The 17,806-nt window shown below is 52.4% G+C and overlaps 1 protein-coding gene across 4 annotated transcripts in view; it reads right to left on the bottom strand.

Annotated features, from left to right (window-relative positions):
* ZBTB16 (zinc finger and BTB domain containing 16) overlaps positions 1 to 14,302 on the bottom strand; it is a 204,806-nt gene extending 190,504 nt beyond the window's left edge. Inside the window, exons 1-2 of one of the 4 annotated variants that reach the window (XM_019974559.2) lie at positions 14,056 to 14,302; positions 8,052 to 9,409 (exon numbers count right to left, since the gene is read on the bottom strand). In XM_019974559.2, coding sequence (XP_019830118.1) covers positions 8,052 to 9,319 — 1,268 coding nt within the window. In that variant the 5' untranslated portion in view covers positions 9,320 to 9,409; positions 14,056 to 14,302. Of the gene's footprint in view, positions 1 to 8,051; positions 9,410 to 12,461; positions 12,699 to 12,728; positions 13,020 to 14,055 lie in introns of those variants that run through there. The other 3 variants (XM_019974557.2, XM_019974560.2, XM_019974558.2) reach the window with 3 other exon arrangements.
* Between the last annotated feature and the right edge of the window lie 3,504 nt (positions 14,303 to 17,806).

Below are 17,806 nucleotides of genomic sequence, written 5' to 3'. Positions count from 1 at the left end.
TGGGCACAAGCCCTGGTGCCACCCTTCACCATCTCACCAGGGAACAGTCTGTTAACCTCTCAGGCTTCCCTCTGCCCATCAGGGAATGGGAAACAAATATCTAACCCCGGCGGGTGGCTAGAGGTCCTCAGCAGATACTGACCACGAATGCACTTAGCGTGTGTATCAAGCACTCAGGGCGCTATTTGCTGAATCTGCCCTTAGAAGCATCCTGCACTGTAGGGTGGGGATGGGAAGGGGCTCTGCAGCATGCCGCCCCCAAAGCCCAGACTTCTCTAGGTGAGGAGGCATCTGTGCTCCCATCACACTGATTTGCTGGCCTGGCCACGTGCACACGCAATAGGGCCCGGCGTTGGTGAGTGGCCTCAGCATTCATAACTGATGACAGTGGAGGGCTGCCCAGCTAAATTTAAAAGAGGGCTGCAATGACTCATCAGGCTTCAGGTCAATGGGACAAAGAGTACCCTGGCCACAGTGCCTCAAGAGATCGGCTTTTTGGGGGGGAAATGCGGGTGCTCACTGTGAACCAGCTGCAAAAACCCCAGCGGTTCTCAGGTGCTGGATAAATGGACACCTCTGAGGTCAAGCAGGACCTCAACCAACAGGAACACAAATTTAACCCTGCACCACCAGCTTCACACCAACAAGGACTGCAAAAATACAACAGCAAACGTTGGCTCTCTGCTATTCTTCCATGCTCATGACAAATATTTAGGGATTAATTCCTGCAACAACCCAGTGAGTAGGTACTGGGTTATTATTCCCATCTTATAGACAAAACAAGCAAAGAGAGGTTAAGTAATGTAACCACAGGCACACAGCAGGTAAGTGGTGAAATCGAGATTCTGACCCAGATAGTATAAGTTGCGCAAAATGCCCATCACTAAGTGAAAAATGTGGTGCTGGAGGTTGGGGAGCGGGGATGCACTGGTAGATTTTCCTTACTAACAAAATAAATGCCACTGAGTCAGAGTTTTCACTTAAAACCGCCAAAACAGAATTTGACTACAAAAACCTTTACTTATCGTGGAAAATTCCAGAACCTTCCAATGGGCAAATTGAGGCACGCCTGTATTCATTTAGCAAGACTTTTTATGTTTCACACGTGGGCTTTCGGTTGGACTTGTTTTAAAGTCATTAATTTTTTTGAATTAAAATAACTGGAAATGTTTTTCCCCTGAATTAGCAAGAAATCCAAGCTGTGAATGGAGGTTTGATTTTAACAGTTTAGGATAATCACTATTTTAAAGAGTCATAAATAGCTTTCCTAGAACAAGCAGGAGGGAAAAGTACTGCTGAACTAAAGCTTTCTTCCCCTCTCCTTCTAGCAATTAGCAGCTCCAACCAATAGTGACAGCGAGTTAAAATGGGACTTTTCACTGAGATGAAAGAGTAGGCAACTTTCTTCCACTAGAAAGAAAATAAAAGAACTCATCTTCAAACTTCCCAAGAGTTCAGTCTATATTCCAGATGACTCAGTAACCCTAAGCAGGTTGAAGCATTAAAAAACAAAATCAGAGCAGACATAATCAAATCAAACTGACCCCCATTTCAGCTGGCTGACTGCCAGACCAGATTCCAAAACAGAGCAAAATTCAAATAACCAAAATGACTTCATGAAGATATAAGTGAGTGCCAAAGGAGAAGTTTTTTTCCAAAGAGTTCAACAAACCAGAAATAGCTCATCCAAGGGCCTGGTTTTACAAATTAAGATGTTAAACTCCAGATTAAAAAAAAGAGACAGTAGTGACAGAACTGAAAAACAAAAAATACAGAAACGGCCTCCAAAACGGCAGGACACAGCACCACAAAGCCATCTTCCCATCTTCTCAGCCAGTGACCTCTTGAACAGACTAGATTTCCAGGAGCTTATAAACTGAAGTCATTCATCATCCCCCAAAGGATACTTCCTGGAAACAGAAATGGTTTCAGAAAGGATTTGGGCAAATCTGTGAATGACAGAGCAGCCATAAATAGCTATTAAGAGAAGCCGGGCTCCACCTGACCTTTAGGATTGACGTCAAGGGGGAGAGTTGCAGGCTCCGACGGTGGTATCTTCGGGATGGTATTGGCGCCCAAAGACTAGGTCAGATGGATCTGACCTAGAATGGCAATGCCCATGTGCTTATATGGCCTGGCCTGGAGCACCCGGGACTGCGAATTAGAAGGCGAGCCGAGCTCCTGTCTCTAGCCATTTATAGACAGCTATGTGACCTTGGGCATGTCACTTACTCACTCAAAGCCCATTTTCCTCATCTGTAAGTTGGAGCTGATGACGGTGACAATCCCTCACCCAAATCCTTGGTGCTTTGGAAATCTGAACTGTTAAGATTTTAAAAAGGTACTATGGGCCTTGAGTGTTCACCAGGCCCAGGGAAGTCTAGGGAACCACTCCGTAATCAAACACATTAATATTTTTGCAGCAAAACATATGAATATTCAAAACAGGCGAGATAAATATAGCCTCACATCAGTTTAGACCAGGTTTTGCCACTAAATGAGCGCGCTGCAAACTTACACAAAGCCTTTTTAGCTTTCAGAGGTTCTCAGACTTCACCATCAGCAGTATGGAATGAGAGATCTGCACCCCCTACGGGGAGGCTGGGAGGTTAAGAGAGACAAAGTCATTAAAGGTGCTTTGCAGGGGCTTCCCTGGTGGCTCAGGAGCTAAGAATCCACCTGCCGATGCAGTAGACACAGGTTCGAGGCCTGGTATGGGAAGACCCCACATGCCACAGAGAAACCAAGCCCACGCGCCACAACTATTGAGCCTGCGCTCTGGAGCCCAGGAACCGCAACTACCAGGCCCATGTGCTGCAACTACTGAAGCCCGTGACCCCGAAGACCAAGCCCCACGACTGGAGAAGCCGCCACAATGAGAAGCCTGTGCACTGCAACGAAGAGCAGCTCCTGATCACCATCTCTAGAAAAAAGTCCTGCTGCTGCTGCTGCTAAGTCGCTTCAGTTGTGTCCGACTCTGTGCGACCCCATAGACGGCAGCCCACCAGGCTCCCCCGTCCCTGGGATTCTCCAGGCAAGAACACTGGAGTGGGTTGCCATTTCCTTCTCCAATGCATGAAAGTGAAAAGTGAAAGGGAAGTCTCTCAGTCGTGTCCGACTCTTAGCGACCCCATGGACTGCAGCCTACCAGGCTCCTCCGTCCATGGGATTTTCCAGGCAAGAGTACTGGAGTGGGTGCCATTGCCTTCTCCGAGAGAAAAGTCCACACAGCATCAAAGACCCAGCATAGCCAAAAATAAATAAATATTTTTAAAACAGGTGCTTTGCAAAGGAAAAAGTGGGACAACTGATAAAAGGCATTATTAACATTACTGCTGGGACTTCCCGGGTGGTCCAGTGGTTAAGAATCTGCGCTTCCATTGCAGAGGGCATGAGTTCAGTCCCTGGTTGAGAAACTAAAATCCTGCATACTGCACGGTGTAGTCAAAAAATATATAAATAAAAATAAATTTAAGTACATTTTAAAAATAAATATTACTACTGTGGCTATCATTACCCCACTGGATGCTCTTTTCCAAATAGAATCTGGTATGACTTCAGCAGTGCCTAAAGCTGGCAGAATGATGAGAAGGGACCAAGAATTCAGGGCAACAACTAAATTCTCCAAGTGGCCTAAGCCAAGGTCAGCAGTTACCAGCCCTCTACATGGTCAACCACTGAAAACCATGCAGCTGCCCACCTGAAGAGGCCAAGGCAAGGGCCAGACAGGACCTGATGGCTCTGCAACATGGTCATGCACTCTAGACCTGGCCTGGGGAGCCTCTGAACAGGGCTGCAGTCCTGAGGGCAGAGACAGGGCTGGGACCACCTCTGGGGTTTCTGAACATGCTTGCAAGAACCAAACAAGAGGTCCTCCTGTGTGTATGCAGGACACGCAGTGCTGATCCGAGGGCTTGTCTGCAGGAGATCCAGAGGTTCCTTGGAAGCCAGATCCCACCCTGATTCTGTGGCACTTTAATTCAGAAACGTATTAAGACCAGGCTGGGAATTCCCTGGCAGTCCAGCATGTCAGGACTACTCGCTTCCACTGTAGGAGGCACGAGGGTTCAATCCATGGTCAGGGAACTAAGATACCTCAAGCCATGCAGCATGGCCATAAAAAAGAAAGAAGACTTAGGCTCATGAGCCTGGGGAGACTGAGGCCCAGGAGGGTTGTGTTGACTCCTAAGTCAATCACATTATTCCCGATAATCTTATCACATGTACGTGGCTCTGAGAAGGAGACTGTGCACCTGGCCTAGTTCAGCTGGTCCCCAGATCAGATCCAGACAAGGTGACATGCAGAGCAGGCCCAGCCTTTCAGGGAGAGAAGGAGACAGAACAGAGATCAAGCTTCAACAAAGTGCTAGTTCACTCAGTCGTGTCTGACTCTTGAGACCCCATGGACTGGGGCCCTCCAGGCTCCTCTGTCCACAGAATCCTCCAGGCAAGAATACTGGAGTGGGTTGCCATTCCCTTCTCCAGGGGATCTTCCTAGCCCCGGGATTGAACCCAGGTCTCCCGCACTGCAGGCAGATTCTTTATCCTCTAAGCCACCAGGGAAATTTAAAGGAGAGTCCAACCTTCCCAAAGAGACTCTCCCTCCCTCAGACATTATCTTCTGCGATGTGAGCCTGCTGGGGAGGTTTTAGAACCCAGCACTTGCTCCTGTATCTGCCTGGAGACAGATCTGCTTATCCAGCAGGCCCTCTGTTCTGACTTCCTTCCGGATCCTTTAGGCAGGTAAGCCCCATTTGATTTACCCAGGTAGCATCTCTGTGTGGGCTTTCCATCAATCCATCAGGCTACATCTGACACTGCTTTTACATCTTACCGTGCACTGCAGGGACTGTAACTTTACAAAGTTTCACTCCAACTGTCTGTCACCCCAACAGGCTCCCCTCTCCCCAGCTTGGAACCAAGTCACAAGCAAAGCACACTGATGTGATTATATCACACACCTTCCTGCCTGCCTCCCTTCCCTGCACTCTCCCCCTCCTTCCTCTCTGTGCCCTTCTGCCCATCACCTGCCACCCCCACCCCGCAAGAAGAAAAGCAACTACCGCCAGCAGGTACCTAACCTTTACCAACGCTCTAGCCTACTGGCTTACCAACAAAATAAAATCAATCCTGTGGTCTGTTACTTCATCATGTTCATCGCTATCACGTTCACAGCCTCCTGACATCAGAATCTCCCACTCTGATTCTTTTGTCTTGACTTTTTTGTTTGTGTTATGCTGGCAGCTTTACACAAGAGAACAGTAGGAAATCGGGAAGCAGCACCTTCATCCTGGAGGTCTGAGAGACAGGGAGAGAGGTGAAGCCTCCTGAGAGCGTGTCAGATAGGGAGCCAGGGGCTGCCAGTGAGAGCGAGGGAGGAAAGCATGCGGGAACATTCTCTCCGTCCCTGGTCTCCTCGGACCCCACAGCTTTCCACCCAGGGCACAGCCCCAGGCTCCAGCCTCTGGGGCGGCGGCAGCCCACTTTCCACCCTCAGTCAATAGCACATTCTCCAGTGTCAGCAGCCCAGGGCACAACGCCAAGGATGCCAGGACCGGCGGCTCACCATCACAAGCTCACAAGGACAGCGACATCCTTTGCACCACCTCCCAGCCAACTCAACCCCTTGATGGCAGGCACCGTAGCACTCAGAGCTGCGAGGGCGAAGCAGAGATGAGACCCAAGCCAGGTGGGGGACTGAGGGTCCAGCCCTCACCCTCTTGGTTACTAAGTGCCAGTCGCGGCTCCAGGGGTTTCTGGATGTTACTTCGTTAATCCATCACCCCACCCTGCAGAACACCTCCATTATAAAGAAAGTAAAGCAAGACTCAGAAAGGTTACATAAGGCTGCCAAGCTCTCAGTGCTAGACATGGCTAGTTCTGTTACCCATGCTCTGGTGAGGAGGGGGGTGTAGAACACAGCCAACCCTCCAGCTCTCCCCAGAGGAACAAGGGTCCCACAGAAAACTCCTGGGAGAGTTTTTATCTTTTGCAGCCCTCTCAGGTAAAGAGAGGCAAAAAGGACCCAGGAAAAAAAAAAACCTACTTTCCAGGGCACTGGGGTTGTGGAAAACGGGAAAAGGTAGTCAAAGGCAGTCAAAAAATAAATGAGTCCTGGGGTTATAACACACAACATGATCACTATATTTAACAACACTGCATTACATAATGAAAGTTGCTAAAAGAGTAGATCTTAGAAGTGCTTAAGAAAAAAAATTCTCTATCTAAAGTGATGGACTTTAACTAAGTCAACTTACCATAGTGATCATTTCATAAAATATTCAAATACCGAATCATTATATACCTGAAACCGTTATACGTCAATGAAATCTCCATTTTAAAATTACTTTCCACTATACCCCGTTTCTCATAGCACATAACTGAAATAATTCACATCCGGAGAAGGCGATCAATGTATCTGGTCAAGTCTGGGGAGCGGGTTTCCTCTTTAGGAAAGTGTGAGCAAAAACAAACACAACCTCGGCCTGTTTCTGAGCAGTACAAGCGTCATGAAGACACACCTTAGTGGCGGTTATTTTTCGCACCCGACCGGAAGAGAATCGGCTACGTGGAGCTCAGTGGCACTTTCCAAAAGGTAAGTCTCAGAATATCTGATTAAGCAGTGTTGGAGGAGGTTCTGACTCAGCTTGGTGGAATCAGATGATCTCCAGGTGCCTCCAACTTCATGCCCCCACCTCCTCTCCCCTACAGCCCCTCCTGAATGGTAAACAGAAGAATTGGGAGGGCAGCGAGGAGAGGAGTACAAAAGTGAAGAATCCACCCAAGATCTGCAGCACAGCAGGCAAGAGAGTGTGCAGGGAAATGTTATTACAGATGACAAAGAGAAACTGGATTTCTTAACACCCCTCGCCTGACCCAGGAACTGGAGGGTAATGTGATGGGCACATCAAACTCACTGCAGATTCCCTCTGTGTTTACTCCACTTCTGATGAGCAATTTCAAAACCCTTCGTTGTGCAGACAAGACACTCTTTTGGACTGAATAACTCCGAGAGGCAGCAAAGTGCAAGAAGGTTAAGACCTGAACTTGAATCCAGCTCTGCCTCTCGGTATCTACCTGACCCTGAAAAAAGGTCTTATTATCTCCCTATGAACAAGAACATCATCTACCTGGGAAAACTGCCGTTAACAAAGATATGACTCCACGAAAAACATTTGAAGCAGGCATGTCATAAAAGCTATTTCACAGAGAAGGAAACAGAAGCCAGAGGGAAGCCGATGCTGGCCCAAAGTGGTATTCAATTCAATGTGAGTAGGGATGGGTTAAGAATAAGACTGCAGGCTGCAAAACCAATGTTTCTCATACCCATCCTTCTCCCTTGAATGTAAATCAGCTCCCCTGAAACGTGTTTACAAGGACAGAGAATGAAAAGGGAGAGGAGGCAACATTCCTGGTGATGAAGGTTCACCAGGAACAACGGTTGGAACCTGCAGCTGCTCTTGGGTCTAAGCAGACTCCAGCCCCTCCCCTTCTCCTGAGCTGCCGGCCTTGGCAGGAACCCCCGCAGGGGAACTCAGGTACCTGAAACCGGGCAGAGTGGCCAGACCCCGGCTGTGGGCCCTTCCTCCTCACCCCACCTTTCCCTCCCTCCACTTTAGGACTCTCTCCAGGCAGAGGAGAAAAGACCCAACAGCAGGAAAAGCAAAACGGGAGCCCAAATGCAAAAAGAGCGCAAAGAGCTTAGTGAAGACTGGGCAAAAGGAATTCCCTGGCAGTCCTCCTACTGAAGGCGGAAGTTCAATCCTCGGTCAGGGAACTAAGATTCTGTAGGCCACCTGACATGATCTAAAAATTAATAAATAAAAATCAAATTTTTTTTAAAAAAAGGAACTGGGCGCGTAAGTTCCCCTGTGTTCAGGAAAGACTCAAAGCTCTCTCAACAGACCTGAAAAGTGATCCCCTCAAGTGGTTTTTCACAAATAGCAAAGAGAACAAGGGAGCCAGGCCCCAGGACTAGGGGACAGCTGGGAACAAAGGCAGGGCCGAGGCCAGAAATTCGGGCAGCGGGTGACGGGCGCAGAGGGGCCTACCTGTGCTGCTCCACAGCCTCGTTGTCAGGAAGCTCCACGCCACACACACTGCACTGCTCCCCGACGCTGCGGCTCTCGGCCTTCATGCCCACGGCCAGCTCCCCCAGCTTGCTGAACAGCTCCCGCTGGATGAAGCCCTGGGGCAGCAGACCCCCGTAGGTGCTGAAGTCCATGGAGACAGCCAGGGCAGGCTGCACGTGGAGGCCCGAGGTCACCGAGGACGGCATGCTGAGCACGGCATCGGCCTTGTGGTTGGGCAACACGGAGTAGAGGCCCAGGTGCTTCTCAGCTGGGTGCGCAGGGGGCTCCAGTCGGCCGGGGGGCCCCTGGCCGGCCTCGACCGGAGGCGGCAGCTGCTCAGTACTCTCCTCACGTCCGTAGTGCAGCTCCCTGGCGCTGGTGATGACACTGCTCCGAGTAGGGGTCCCGGGCCCTTCCTTGCCCCTTTCTTCCACCTTGTCCCCCATCCCAGCTGAGATGCTAGACTCCACAGTCCCAGGGCTTTCCTGGCCAGGCACCTCATCCACCTGCATCATCTCCGGCTTCACCTCGGCCACCGCGGGGTGCCGCCCACCCCCAGCCAGGGTCGGCTCCTCGGGCCCAGCGGGCGGCTGAAGAGCCCCCTGCAGGAGAGACTGTCCTATGGTCATCAGACTGTCCACCGCCGCCTTGGTGGGACTCATGGCTGAAAGGCCAAATGAGGTGGAGACGGAAGGGCTCTGGTCCACCATGGGCCCAGGGAGGCTCTGGGCCGCCACACTGGCATAGCCACTCTCCTCGCTGGAATGCTTCGAGATGAAGATGTTCTTCAGGTAGCGCGCCTTGCGGTCCTCTTCCTCCTCGGCCCCGCCCTCCGCCATGGTGGCCTCCGTGTCATTGTCATCTGAGGCCTGGATGGTCTCCAGGATCTTCAGGCACTGCTCCTCCAGGTACTCGATCTCCAGGATCTCGGCGGCATACAGCAGGTCATCCAAGTCCTCTGCCTTGGCTTGCAGCGTGGCCGTGTATGCATACTCCAGAATCTGCTGGAAGGTCTTGGGAGACAGGAAGTCCAGAGTATAGTGCTGGCTGTTGCGGTGGAAGAGGATCTCAAACATCTTGCTGGTGCAGGCCAGCACAGTCCGGTGGGCATGGAACTCCTGGCTGTCCACCATGATGACCACATCACACAGCGTCCCGGCCAGCCTCATCTGGTTGGCCTTGCACAGGAGCCCCGTGGGGTGGCTGGGGTTCTGCAGCTGGATCATGCCCATCTTTGTCAGATCCATGGTGCTCCCCGAGGCTTAGGCATGAGGCTTTCTTTCCTTCCTGGCTCTGCGTGGCGGGGCAGGGTGTGTTTTCTGGGCCAATGGCAAGGGCTAGAGGGGAGAAATGGGGAAAGAGGCAAAAGAGATGCAAGAACAAAAGATAGATTAGTTACTGTCCCTAAAAGTAAGAATTCAATCAATAGCCCCTGACCCAAACCTGCAGCAAGACAGTCCTGGAGATTTTAATAGAGGGAAAGGGCTTCCTAGAAATCTACATGACTGCTTTTACAGGCCCAAGGATGATGGGAGTAAAAAGAAGGTTCTGCTATGTAGCACATGCCTAATTCACTGGTCTATGACATCTGTTAGAAGAAGTAAAATGAAAATTACAATGGAGTCTTTTGAGTCCTGAGCTTTCTTTAAATCTGAGTGTGGGGGGCTCCCGTGCAAAGTCAACATTGATTGTGAGAAAATGCCCAGTGCTTAATTTAAATGAGTAAGAATTTAACCCCCTCTTCTAGTCAGTGTAAGCACTCAATTTTACTTTGAATACCCCGTGCAGCAAATCTCATCTTCAAAACGAAGTTTCTCTAAATCCTGCCTCATTGTGGTAGCCCCAGGAACAACACACCCAGCCTAGCAGGGGCTAGCAGCCTAGAGTAGCAGCTCAGAGAAATCTACAGGCAAGGTTCTCCTCCTCCAGCCCACCTTTTCACCCTCAGTTAATGCCTTCCTGGGCCTCTGCCCTTCCACTCTTCTCAGGGTTGCAAAGGGCTGATGAACCCACGCCCTGACCCTCTGCTTAGGCCCTAAGAGAAGTACACACACATAGTCTATGTACTAGCTTGGCTCAGTCCCAATCATGGGTACCTCAAAGTGATTGTATAAGTAATCCAAAATCTCAACTGTGTAGTGTGCATGTATGTGTGCATGCACCAGCCAGAGAAGTAGAAACAGTTAACACACATGTGTGCATGCATGCTCAGTCGTGTCCAACTCTTTGCGACCCCATGACTGTAGCCTGCCAGGCTCCTGACCAAGGAGTTTTCCAGGCAAGACTACTAGAGTGCGTTGCCATTTCCGCCTCCAGCGGATCTTCCCCACCCAGGGGTTGAACCCATGTCTCCTGCATCTCCTGCATCGGCAGGCGGTTCTTTACCACTGCGCTACCTGGGAAGCCCCAAGCACACATGTCCACACTTACATAATGTGCCACACTTACATAATGTGTTGCACTTATCTCCTACCCACAAGTGCCCAGTAGTGAGGAAGATCTGTAATATGCAGGCTAGGTATTGAAGGACCTACAGAGAGATCCTAGGAAACATGCACCCCTAAACCCAGGAGTGCATGTGCTGGGAACCCAAACTTCCAGTGTCTCCCACAGGCTCCCGGGAATGGGCAAGTCCCATGACCCGAAGAGGAATTGATGCTTGACTGCTAGACCTGGCTCAGAGGGCTGAGAGGTTATACTGGCACCAGCATCTATGGTGTGAGTTACCAGCATGAAGGGAAGACTGAGCTGGAGACAAAGGCCTCTCTCCAAGTGCTGTTTGGGATCAGTAACAGGGCTCTGGGTCTCCCAAACCAGTCTAAAGCGTGTCTGAAAGATCTCACAGGCCCAGGTTCCTCCCAGCCTCGGCCTTGCTGTGGCCAATATTGCTGTGAAATCAATTGGGAGCAACGCAGAGCAAGGGCTCTTCCTCTTGGAACACTGCTGGCCTCCGCTCCCAAAAGGAACCCTATTGACTCCAGAGCCACAAATCTTACTCAGAAAGGGTTAACAGGACAGTCAATCAAGAAGACACTTTTGCTCCCCATCCTGGGGTGAGAACGGAGGCCATGGTGGGGGGGCGGTGACCATTCACAAGCGCCTTGCCACCATGCGCTTTCCCCGCAGACTTTGGGCTTCAGAGAACTAGGGGGTAGGAATCGAAAGAATGGAAGCTGGTCTACCCGAATTCCTTCCCCAAAGCAAGCACCGTAGGTTCTGAAGGAAATCAGGGTGCCCTGATCAGCCATCCCCGAAACCCGCGGCTCGGCGCCCGGGAGCCGGCTGGTGCTGGCTGCAGCGCCGTGCCCCTCGTCACGGCGGAAAGCCAGCGCTAACCAGCTCGAGCTCCGGGGATCGATCGCGCTCTCACACCTTCCCGCCCCTCACCCCCCACCCTGTTTCCAGCCACCCCCTACGGAGACTTGGAGACGACTTCAGCAAACTTGGGGAAGCAACTTTTCCGGGGAAGCCAGATGGCAACGAGAAAGAGAGCCGGGTTAGGAAAGAAGAAAAGCGAAAGAGACCCGGGCTTAAGGCAAGAGTTCAGGCGGGCCGAACGCCGGGGCGAGACAGGCGAGAAGGCGGACTCGCCTTGAGGCGAAGGGGAAGCACAAAAGCCCGACAACGAGTTGTGGGAGGAAAGACGAGAAGGGATCTGAGGGCCCTCTCTCTCCGACCCAGGGCGGGGATCCCCGCGAGCGACGGACAAGGTCCCCGGCCTCGGGCGGGTGGCGCCAGCAGCAGGCGCGCCCGGCCCAGGCACGTTGCGAGCGTTCCGGGGAGCGGCCAGCGAGTCTGTGCTGAGCGCGTCTGTGCGTTCCAGCCGGTCCGCGGGCCGGCGAGATCTTGCGCATTTCGAGCGCGTGCGGGAGTGTTCGAGGGGCTGTGAGAACGAACTGACGGCGCGCCGGGGTGGGAAAGGCATCCCGAACGCATCAGGTGCAGAGCGGAGCACCCACCGAGCGCGGCCGGGAGCGCACAGCGAGCTCCGGCGCCACGGCCGGTCCCGCCGAGAGCCGAGGAGGGCCCGGAGCGGTGGAGACACTCCAGCGCTCCACCACGGAGCCCCTCCCCCCCAAAACCTGGGGGATCAAGTCCAATCAAGAAAAAGGAGCCCACCACGTTTTCCAAAGAGAAACAAAACCCAAGTGACTCCCAGTCCGGCTCCCCTCTGCCCCCAAAACCACTCCTCCGATCCTAGCTTCCCAGCTGGCGGGCGAATAAACACACAAATAAACCACAGCCCTATCTCGCGCCCGCGCACCGGTCGGCATACATATGAGCACCCACAGGCTCCCGGCTCCTCCGCCGGCCCCTGGTGGTACAAAGCCTCCTATTCCCAGCCCTCCGTTTGTGCCCCCCGGCCCCTCAGACCGCTCTGCTCCCCACCTCTCACCCCGACTGTGCCCTGGAGTGGAAGGGTTGGGGAGGCAACTGCGCCCAAGCTGACAGCCAGGGCTCCCCCTTCCAGCCGACCCCCAACCGCCGGCGGCGACGGCTGCAGCAGCAGGAACCGAACAAACCGAACAAAATAAGGCAGAAGCCCAGCGGTCGAGTGGCCGAAGCGAGCGCGCCCCCCCAGACCTCTCCAGCCCTGGGGCGCCCGGGCGCACAGCTATCTCTGGGCGGTGCGCCTCTCCCTGGCCCCCAACTCACCACTGCCAAGCCGGGTGCCGTGGGGTGGGTGTGCGTGCCTCTTGGGGGTGTGTGCCTCTGTCTGGGAGGGGTGTTGCTGGGGAACTGTTGCTCTCGGTATCACGGCGGTAGCGGCGGCATCGCCCGGCAGTTCGCAGTACCCGCTCTCATCGCCCTCAACTCCTCTGTGCTGCGAGGTTAGCAAATCACCACCGGCTGCGGCGCCTCCGCCGCGTCCCACGTCAACGCCGAGCCCCCTCCCCTGCGAGGCCCCGGCGCCTCTCCATCTTTAGTGCTGGCGGCCGAGCCCGGCTCCCTGCCCACAGCTGCCCCCCTTCCCTCCCCCCTCCCGCGCAGTCCCCCGGCTCAGCCCGCCCACCCCCCGCACTGGCCGAGCCCGCGCGCGCTCTCCGCCCCACCCCTCCCTCCCCTGCAATCCCCTCCCTTCCCCGCGCGCCGCGCTCCGGGCTTCGCCTGACATCTAGCTGCTGCTGGGGCGCTGGCGGGCGCAGCTCACCGGCCAGGCGGAGAGGAGAGAAGGAGGAGCTCGTAGAGAGGCGCACCAGGGATTTGGGCGCCTCGGTGAGGGCAGTGCAGATGAGGGGCGCTGCCCCCATCTTCAACCCCCAGAATTTTAATCTCCAGTGGGAACAGGTTTTGTGTTTCCCTGCTGCTTCCAGGCTCGGAATTTTTTCTCCCAACGTTTGCCCCATGAGTGCGTGTCATCTCGCCTTTCACTTTTTTCTCGGGGCTCGGGACGGCACCCCTGGACCCCGGCGTCGTCTTTAGAAGCTCGTTTTCATGGTACCCAAGCCCAGCGCTTTGGGGCCTCCAGGCCTTATGAGCATCCAGACTGCGATTCGCCTCCAGGCGCAGAGTTCGCGGGTCCGGGTGAACCGAGTGACAGAGGCTCCCGCGGGGATCTGTCGTCGAGGGGAGACGCCCCCATTTTAGCTGTCGCGACCTCTGGAGGCCAAGATCGAGGCGCGAGGGAAACTTTTCTTCCCAGTCTTGAGCATCCCCTAGACTTCCCCACCCCACCCCCCGCCAACCCTCCCTTGCGCCGCGGCTCCCGCCTTCCCCCCGCCCCCGTCCCCCAGGGAACCTTGGCTGGAAGCAGTTCCGCAAGAACTGCACTCAGTTCGGGAAGCTCCAGGCTCTCCAAAGTGCCTCCTCTCTGCTGACCCCTCCACTTCAGAGGGCGCAGCTGAGGTCAGGAAGCCGTAGAACAACCAGGAGACATGCGCCCTTCCGCGGGCTGCGGAGAGCCCCCGTCTTCACCCTTTCCTTGGAACTTGGCGAAGGTGGTGGGCGAGAGGTGGAAAACGCCCTTTTTCTGGGCACACACCTTGACTTCCGGCTATGGTGAGGGTAGTGGTGGAGAGCGCCCTCGCTGGGTCTCCAGACAGTCGTCCCTGGAGGTCATACGATCTTCGCAACGCGGGGCTTCAATCACTGAATCCGGAGTCCCCACACTCTGTCCCTGACAAGGGGGTGGGTCAAAGGTTTCCCACCGGACTCACGCATGAGCATATCCCGATTCGCCCTCTGGCACTGCCCCAAACCGAGGGTCAGGCCCCAAGAATTGAAGCGCCTTGGAAGATAGCAGAGGCCCGCTAGAGGCAAAAATGCACTTCCGGCCTGGCAAGGCCAGCTGGCCAGAGTTTCCATCAAAACTGATCCGGGTTCACAAGAGCTGCTAATGGACCAGTCCCGAGAACAGGCAGCTCCATCCCAGCAAGCCCGCCCCTGTCTGCTGCTCGCAGGAAAAGTGCTCAGACCTGCCTGCAGGAGTCGGGGTAGAGAAGACCAGAGAGAAGCCACTTGAAAGTGAAGAAAGGGAGTTAGTTTTCCTCTGAGAGCAGACAACACCGCAGTGTCTGACGGATGCCAGGGAAAACCCAGTCCCTGGGTATTCTGATGAACAATAAAGAGCAATCTATGATAGGGCTGCTTTTCTAGCTAAGGTCTACAGTCTGTAATAAGAAAGAAATTTAAGGAAAGTTGAGAAAGAACTGGTGTGATAAACAACAAGGATTTACTGTGTAGTACAAATGGCTCAGAGGTTAAAGCGTCTGCCTGGAATGCAGAAGACCCAGGTTCGATCCCTGGGTTGGGAAGATCCCCTGGAGAAGGAAATGGCCACTCCAGTACTCTTGCCTGGAGAATCCCATGGAGGGAGGAGCCTAGTAGGCTACAGTCCGTGGGGTTGCAACCAGTCGGACAACTGAGCGACTTCATGACGACGAGGACAGGTAACTATAGGGCTTTCTGGTTGGCTCAGACGGTAAAGAATCTGCCTGCAGTGCAGGAGACCCAGGTTCAATCCCGGGGTGGGGAAGGTCCCCTGGGAAAGGGAATGGCTCCCCACCCCAGTATTCTTGCCTGGAGAATTCCATGGACAGAGGAGCCTGGTGGGCCACAGTCCATGGGGTTGCAGAGTCGGACACAACTGAGACACTAACACACACACACACACACACACGGAACTATATTAAGTATCTTGTAATGACCTGTAATGGAAAAAATCTAAATATATGTATAACTGCATCACTTTGCTATGCACCTAAAGCTAACACAATATTGTAAGTCAACTATAATTCAATTTTTAAAAAAGAACTGATCCTCAAGGAGAACAAGAGGAGAGAGATGGAAGAAGAGAGGATGGTCCTAGTGCTTCACCAGGGAAATAGAAGGAAGCATTTAACTGAAGCATTTAGCTTCTGCCTAGATAGTACCTTCCGAAGGTTGCTCCCGCTCTCCACATCCACCTACCAGCCGCTCCTGGGTGCAGTAAGAGGCGAAGCACACAATTAACCCCTGATCTAATCTCCTATTAATCCTCAATCAGAGGCAGGGAGACTCTCTGGGGAAACAATGGGAAAGAAGAAATCCTCTGTGGCCCTGGACCCCTCCCCCCCAACCTCCATGCCATACTCACACTATGTGAAAATCTCCCTTGCTTCATAAACTCGACCCATTAAAAAGCCCGGCCCTTGTTAGTAAGTGTTAAAGAGAGATTAATGCCCGAATTTAAGAGGTGGTGAAGGTAACAAAAAAGGAGGCAGGCAGGCGAGGCTTTGGGCTGAGTGCCAGCGTTGGGCTCCAAGCATTTCCACTTAGTGCTGAAGGCTGGCTGCACAGCAGTTTGATAAGGTTTATTGGGCCCAGATAAAGTGGCAGCAGCTCCCCCACCAAAACTGGCACCATTTATAGCCAGAACTGTGTGTCCTTGGGCCCCAGGAAGGCTGATGAGAATCTCCACTTCAGAGATTTCATATGGCAGCACCTAAAAACCAGCAGGATGGAAAATTACAGCAGAAAATTCTCATTCTCTCTTTCTCTCTCTCTGTCTCTCATGTTCAAGTATCTGTAGTAGATTTTTTTTTAACTTTTTTTTTTTCTTGGGTGTGGTAAGAGAAACTGGGACATCAGTTTTGACAGATCTTAAAAATAGGAGAGACTTCAATCTTCCAGGGACATCATCCTGCTGGAAACAGAGGAACAGATGAGTTGACCTTTGGGTGGAATTCCATCGCTAAAACATCTTATCCCTTCATCTCCTCCTTTACTCATGTACCTCCCTCTGGTAGCAGCCCTTCAGAACTCAGGTTGTGGAAGAGAAGGGCACATCAGGTCTAAGTGATCTTACAGGAGGGAGACCGTGGGGATTATACCTCATTCTGAGCACTGTCTGTGAATCTTAACACATTACCTGTATTGTTTTATTTAATCCTTGTAACAACTCTCATAATGCAAGTATTGTTCTTGCCCCCATTTCTATGGATGGGAAACTTGAGGCTCAGAGAGGTTAAGCACTTTACCCAAGACTACTACTACCCAAGCACTACTACCCAAGCTGTTAAATATCAGAGCCAAGACTTAAATCAGACCATTCCAACTTCAAAGCTCATGATCATAATTTCTAGATTATATAGCCTCTGTGCTGTGCTGTGCTTAGTCGCTCAATCGTGTCCAACTCTTGGCGACCCCATGGACCGTAGCCTGCCAGGCACCTCTGTCCATGGGGAGTCTCTAGGCAAGAATACTGGACTGATTGCCATACATTCCCCTAAGGGATCTTCCCCACCCAGGGATCGAACCCAGGTCTCCCGCATTGCAGGCGGATTCTTTATCAACTGAGCTACTAGGGAAGCTCCTATATAGCCTCTAGTGGGATAAAAAAAGGAAATAAGGGCTTTTAATTTCCTTCTCCTCTTACTCCACAAAGACCAAGGCCTCCGCGACAGCCAGCCAAGCTGGGAACTGAACAGTTCTGCATTGAATCAGGCCACCGAGGAGGCAGACTTAGATGCCCAGATCTCTGCACTTTCTTTCCTCCTCAGAAATCTCAGTCAAGGAAGTCCCTGGAGATCCAGTGGTGAGGACTCTACACTTTCACTGCCGATGGGCCCAGGTTCACTCCCCAGTCAGAACTGCAAGCCGAAAGCTGAGTGGCACAGTACTCGGGGGAAAAAAAATCTCAGCAAAAGTTGAGAAGGGAGTTTGGAATTACAATAAAATTCCAATTAAGTAGATGCCCAGGAAGAAGGTGATTGTGTTGTTTTGAGTATTCTGCTTGAGGGTTAACAAAATGTTCCAAACCATTTTGTTCCAGCTCCTTCGTTGGAAAATAGTCTTAAAATTGAAAGGTAAAATTTCCTATCATGAAAATGAAATCAAAGACTCCTGTCTTTGGGGGAGAAGCAGCCACTTCATATTTCTCCAAAACCTTGTGATACAGAATGAAGAATATTCAGGGAGGGATGCTGGCAGTAAAGGCCCTGAATGGAAAAAAATAAAAAATGTAAATAGTCTCATCTACAATGGAGAATTCCAGGTTGCCACCAGAAGATGCAGCAGGCAGTCATGTGTGCATGTTAAGTCACTTCAGTTGAGTCAGACTCTGCAACCCTATGGACCGGAATCTGCCAGCTTCTCTGTCCATAGGATTCTCCAGACAAGAATACTGGAGTGGGTTGCCATGCCCTCCTCCAGGGGATCTTCCGGACCCAGTCTCCTGTATTGGCAGACGAAATCTTTAGGCCGTCACACATACTCTCAGATCTTTACCCCACTGGGGACCCTTGAGGGAAAAA

The sequence above is a fragment of the Bos indicus genome, chromosome 15 (genome assembly GCF_029378745.1).
Source record: "Bos indicus isolate NIAB-ARS_2022 breed Sahiwal x Tharparkar chromosome 15, NIAB-ARS_B.indTharparkar_mat_pri_1.0, whole genome shotgun sequence".
NCBI lineage: Eukaryota > Metazoa > Chordata > Mammalia > Artiodactyla > Bovidae > Bos > Bos indicus.
Note: the sequence above shows the minus strand (reverse complement) of the source record. Positions and strands in the feature narration are given on the sequence as shown.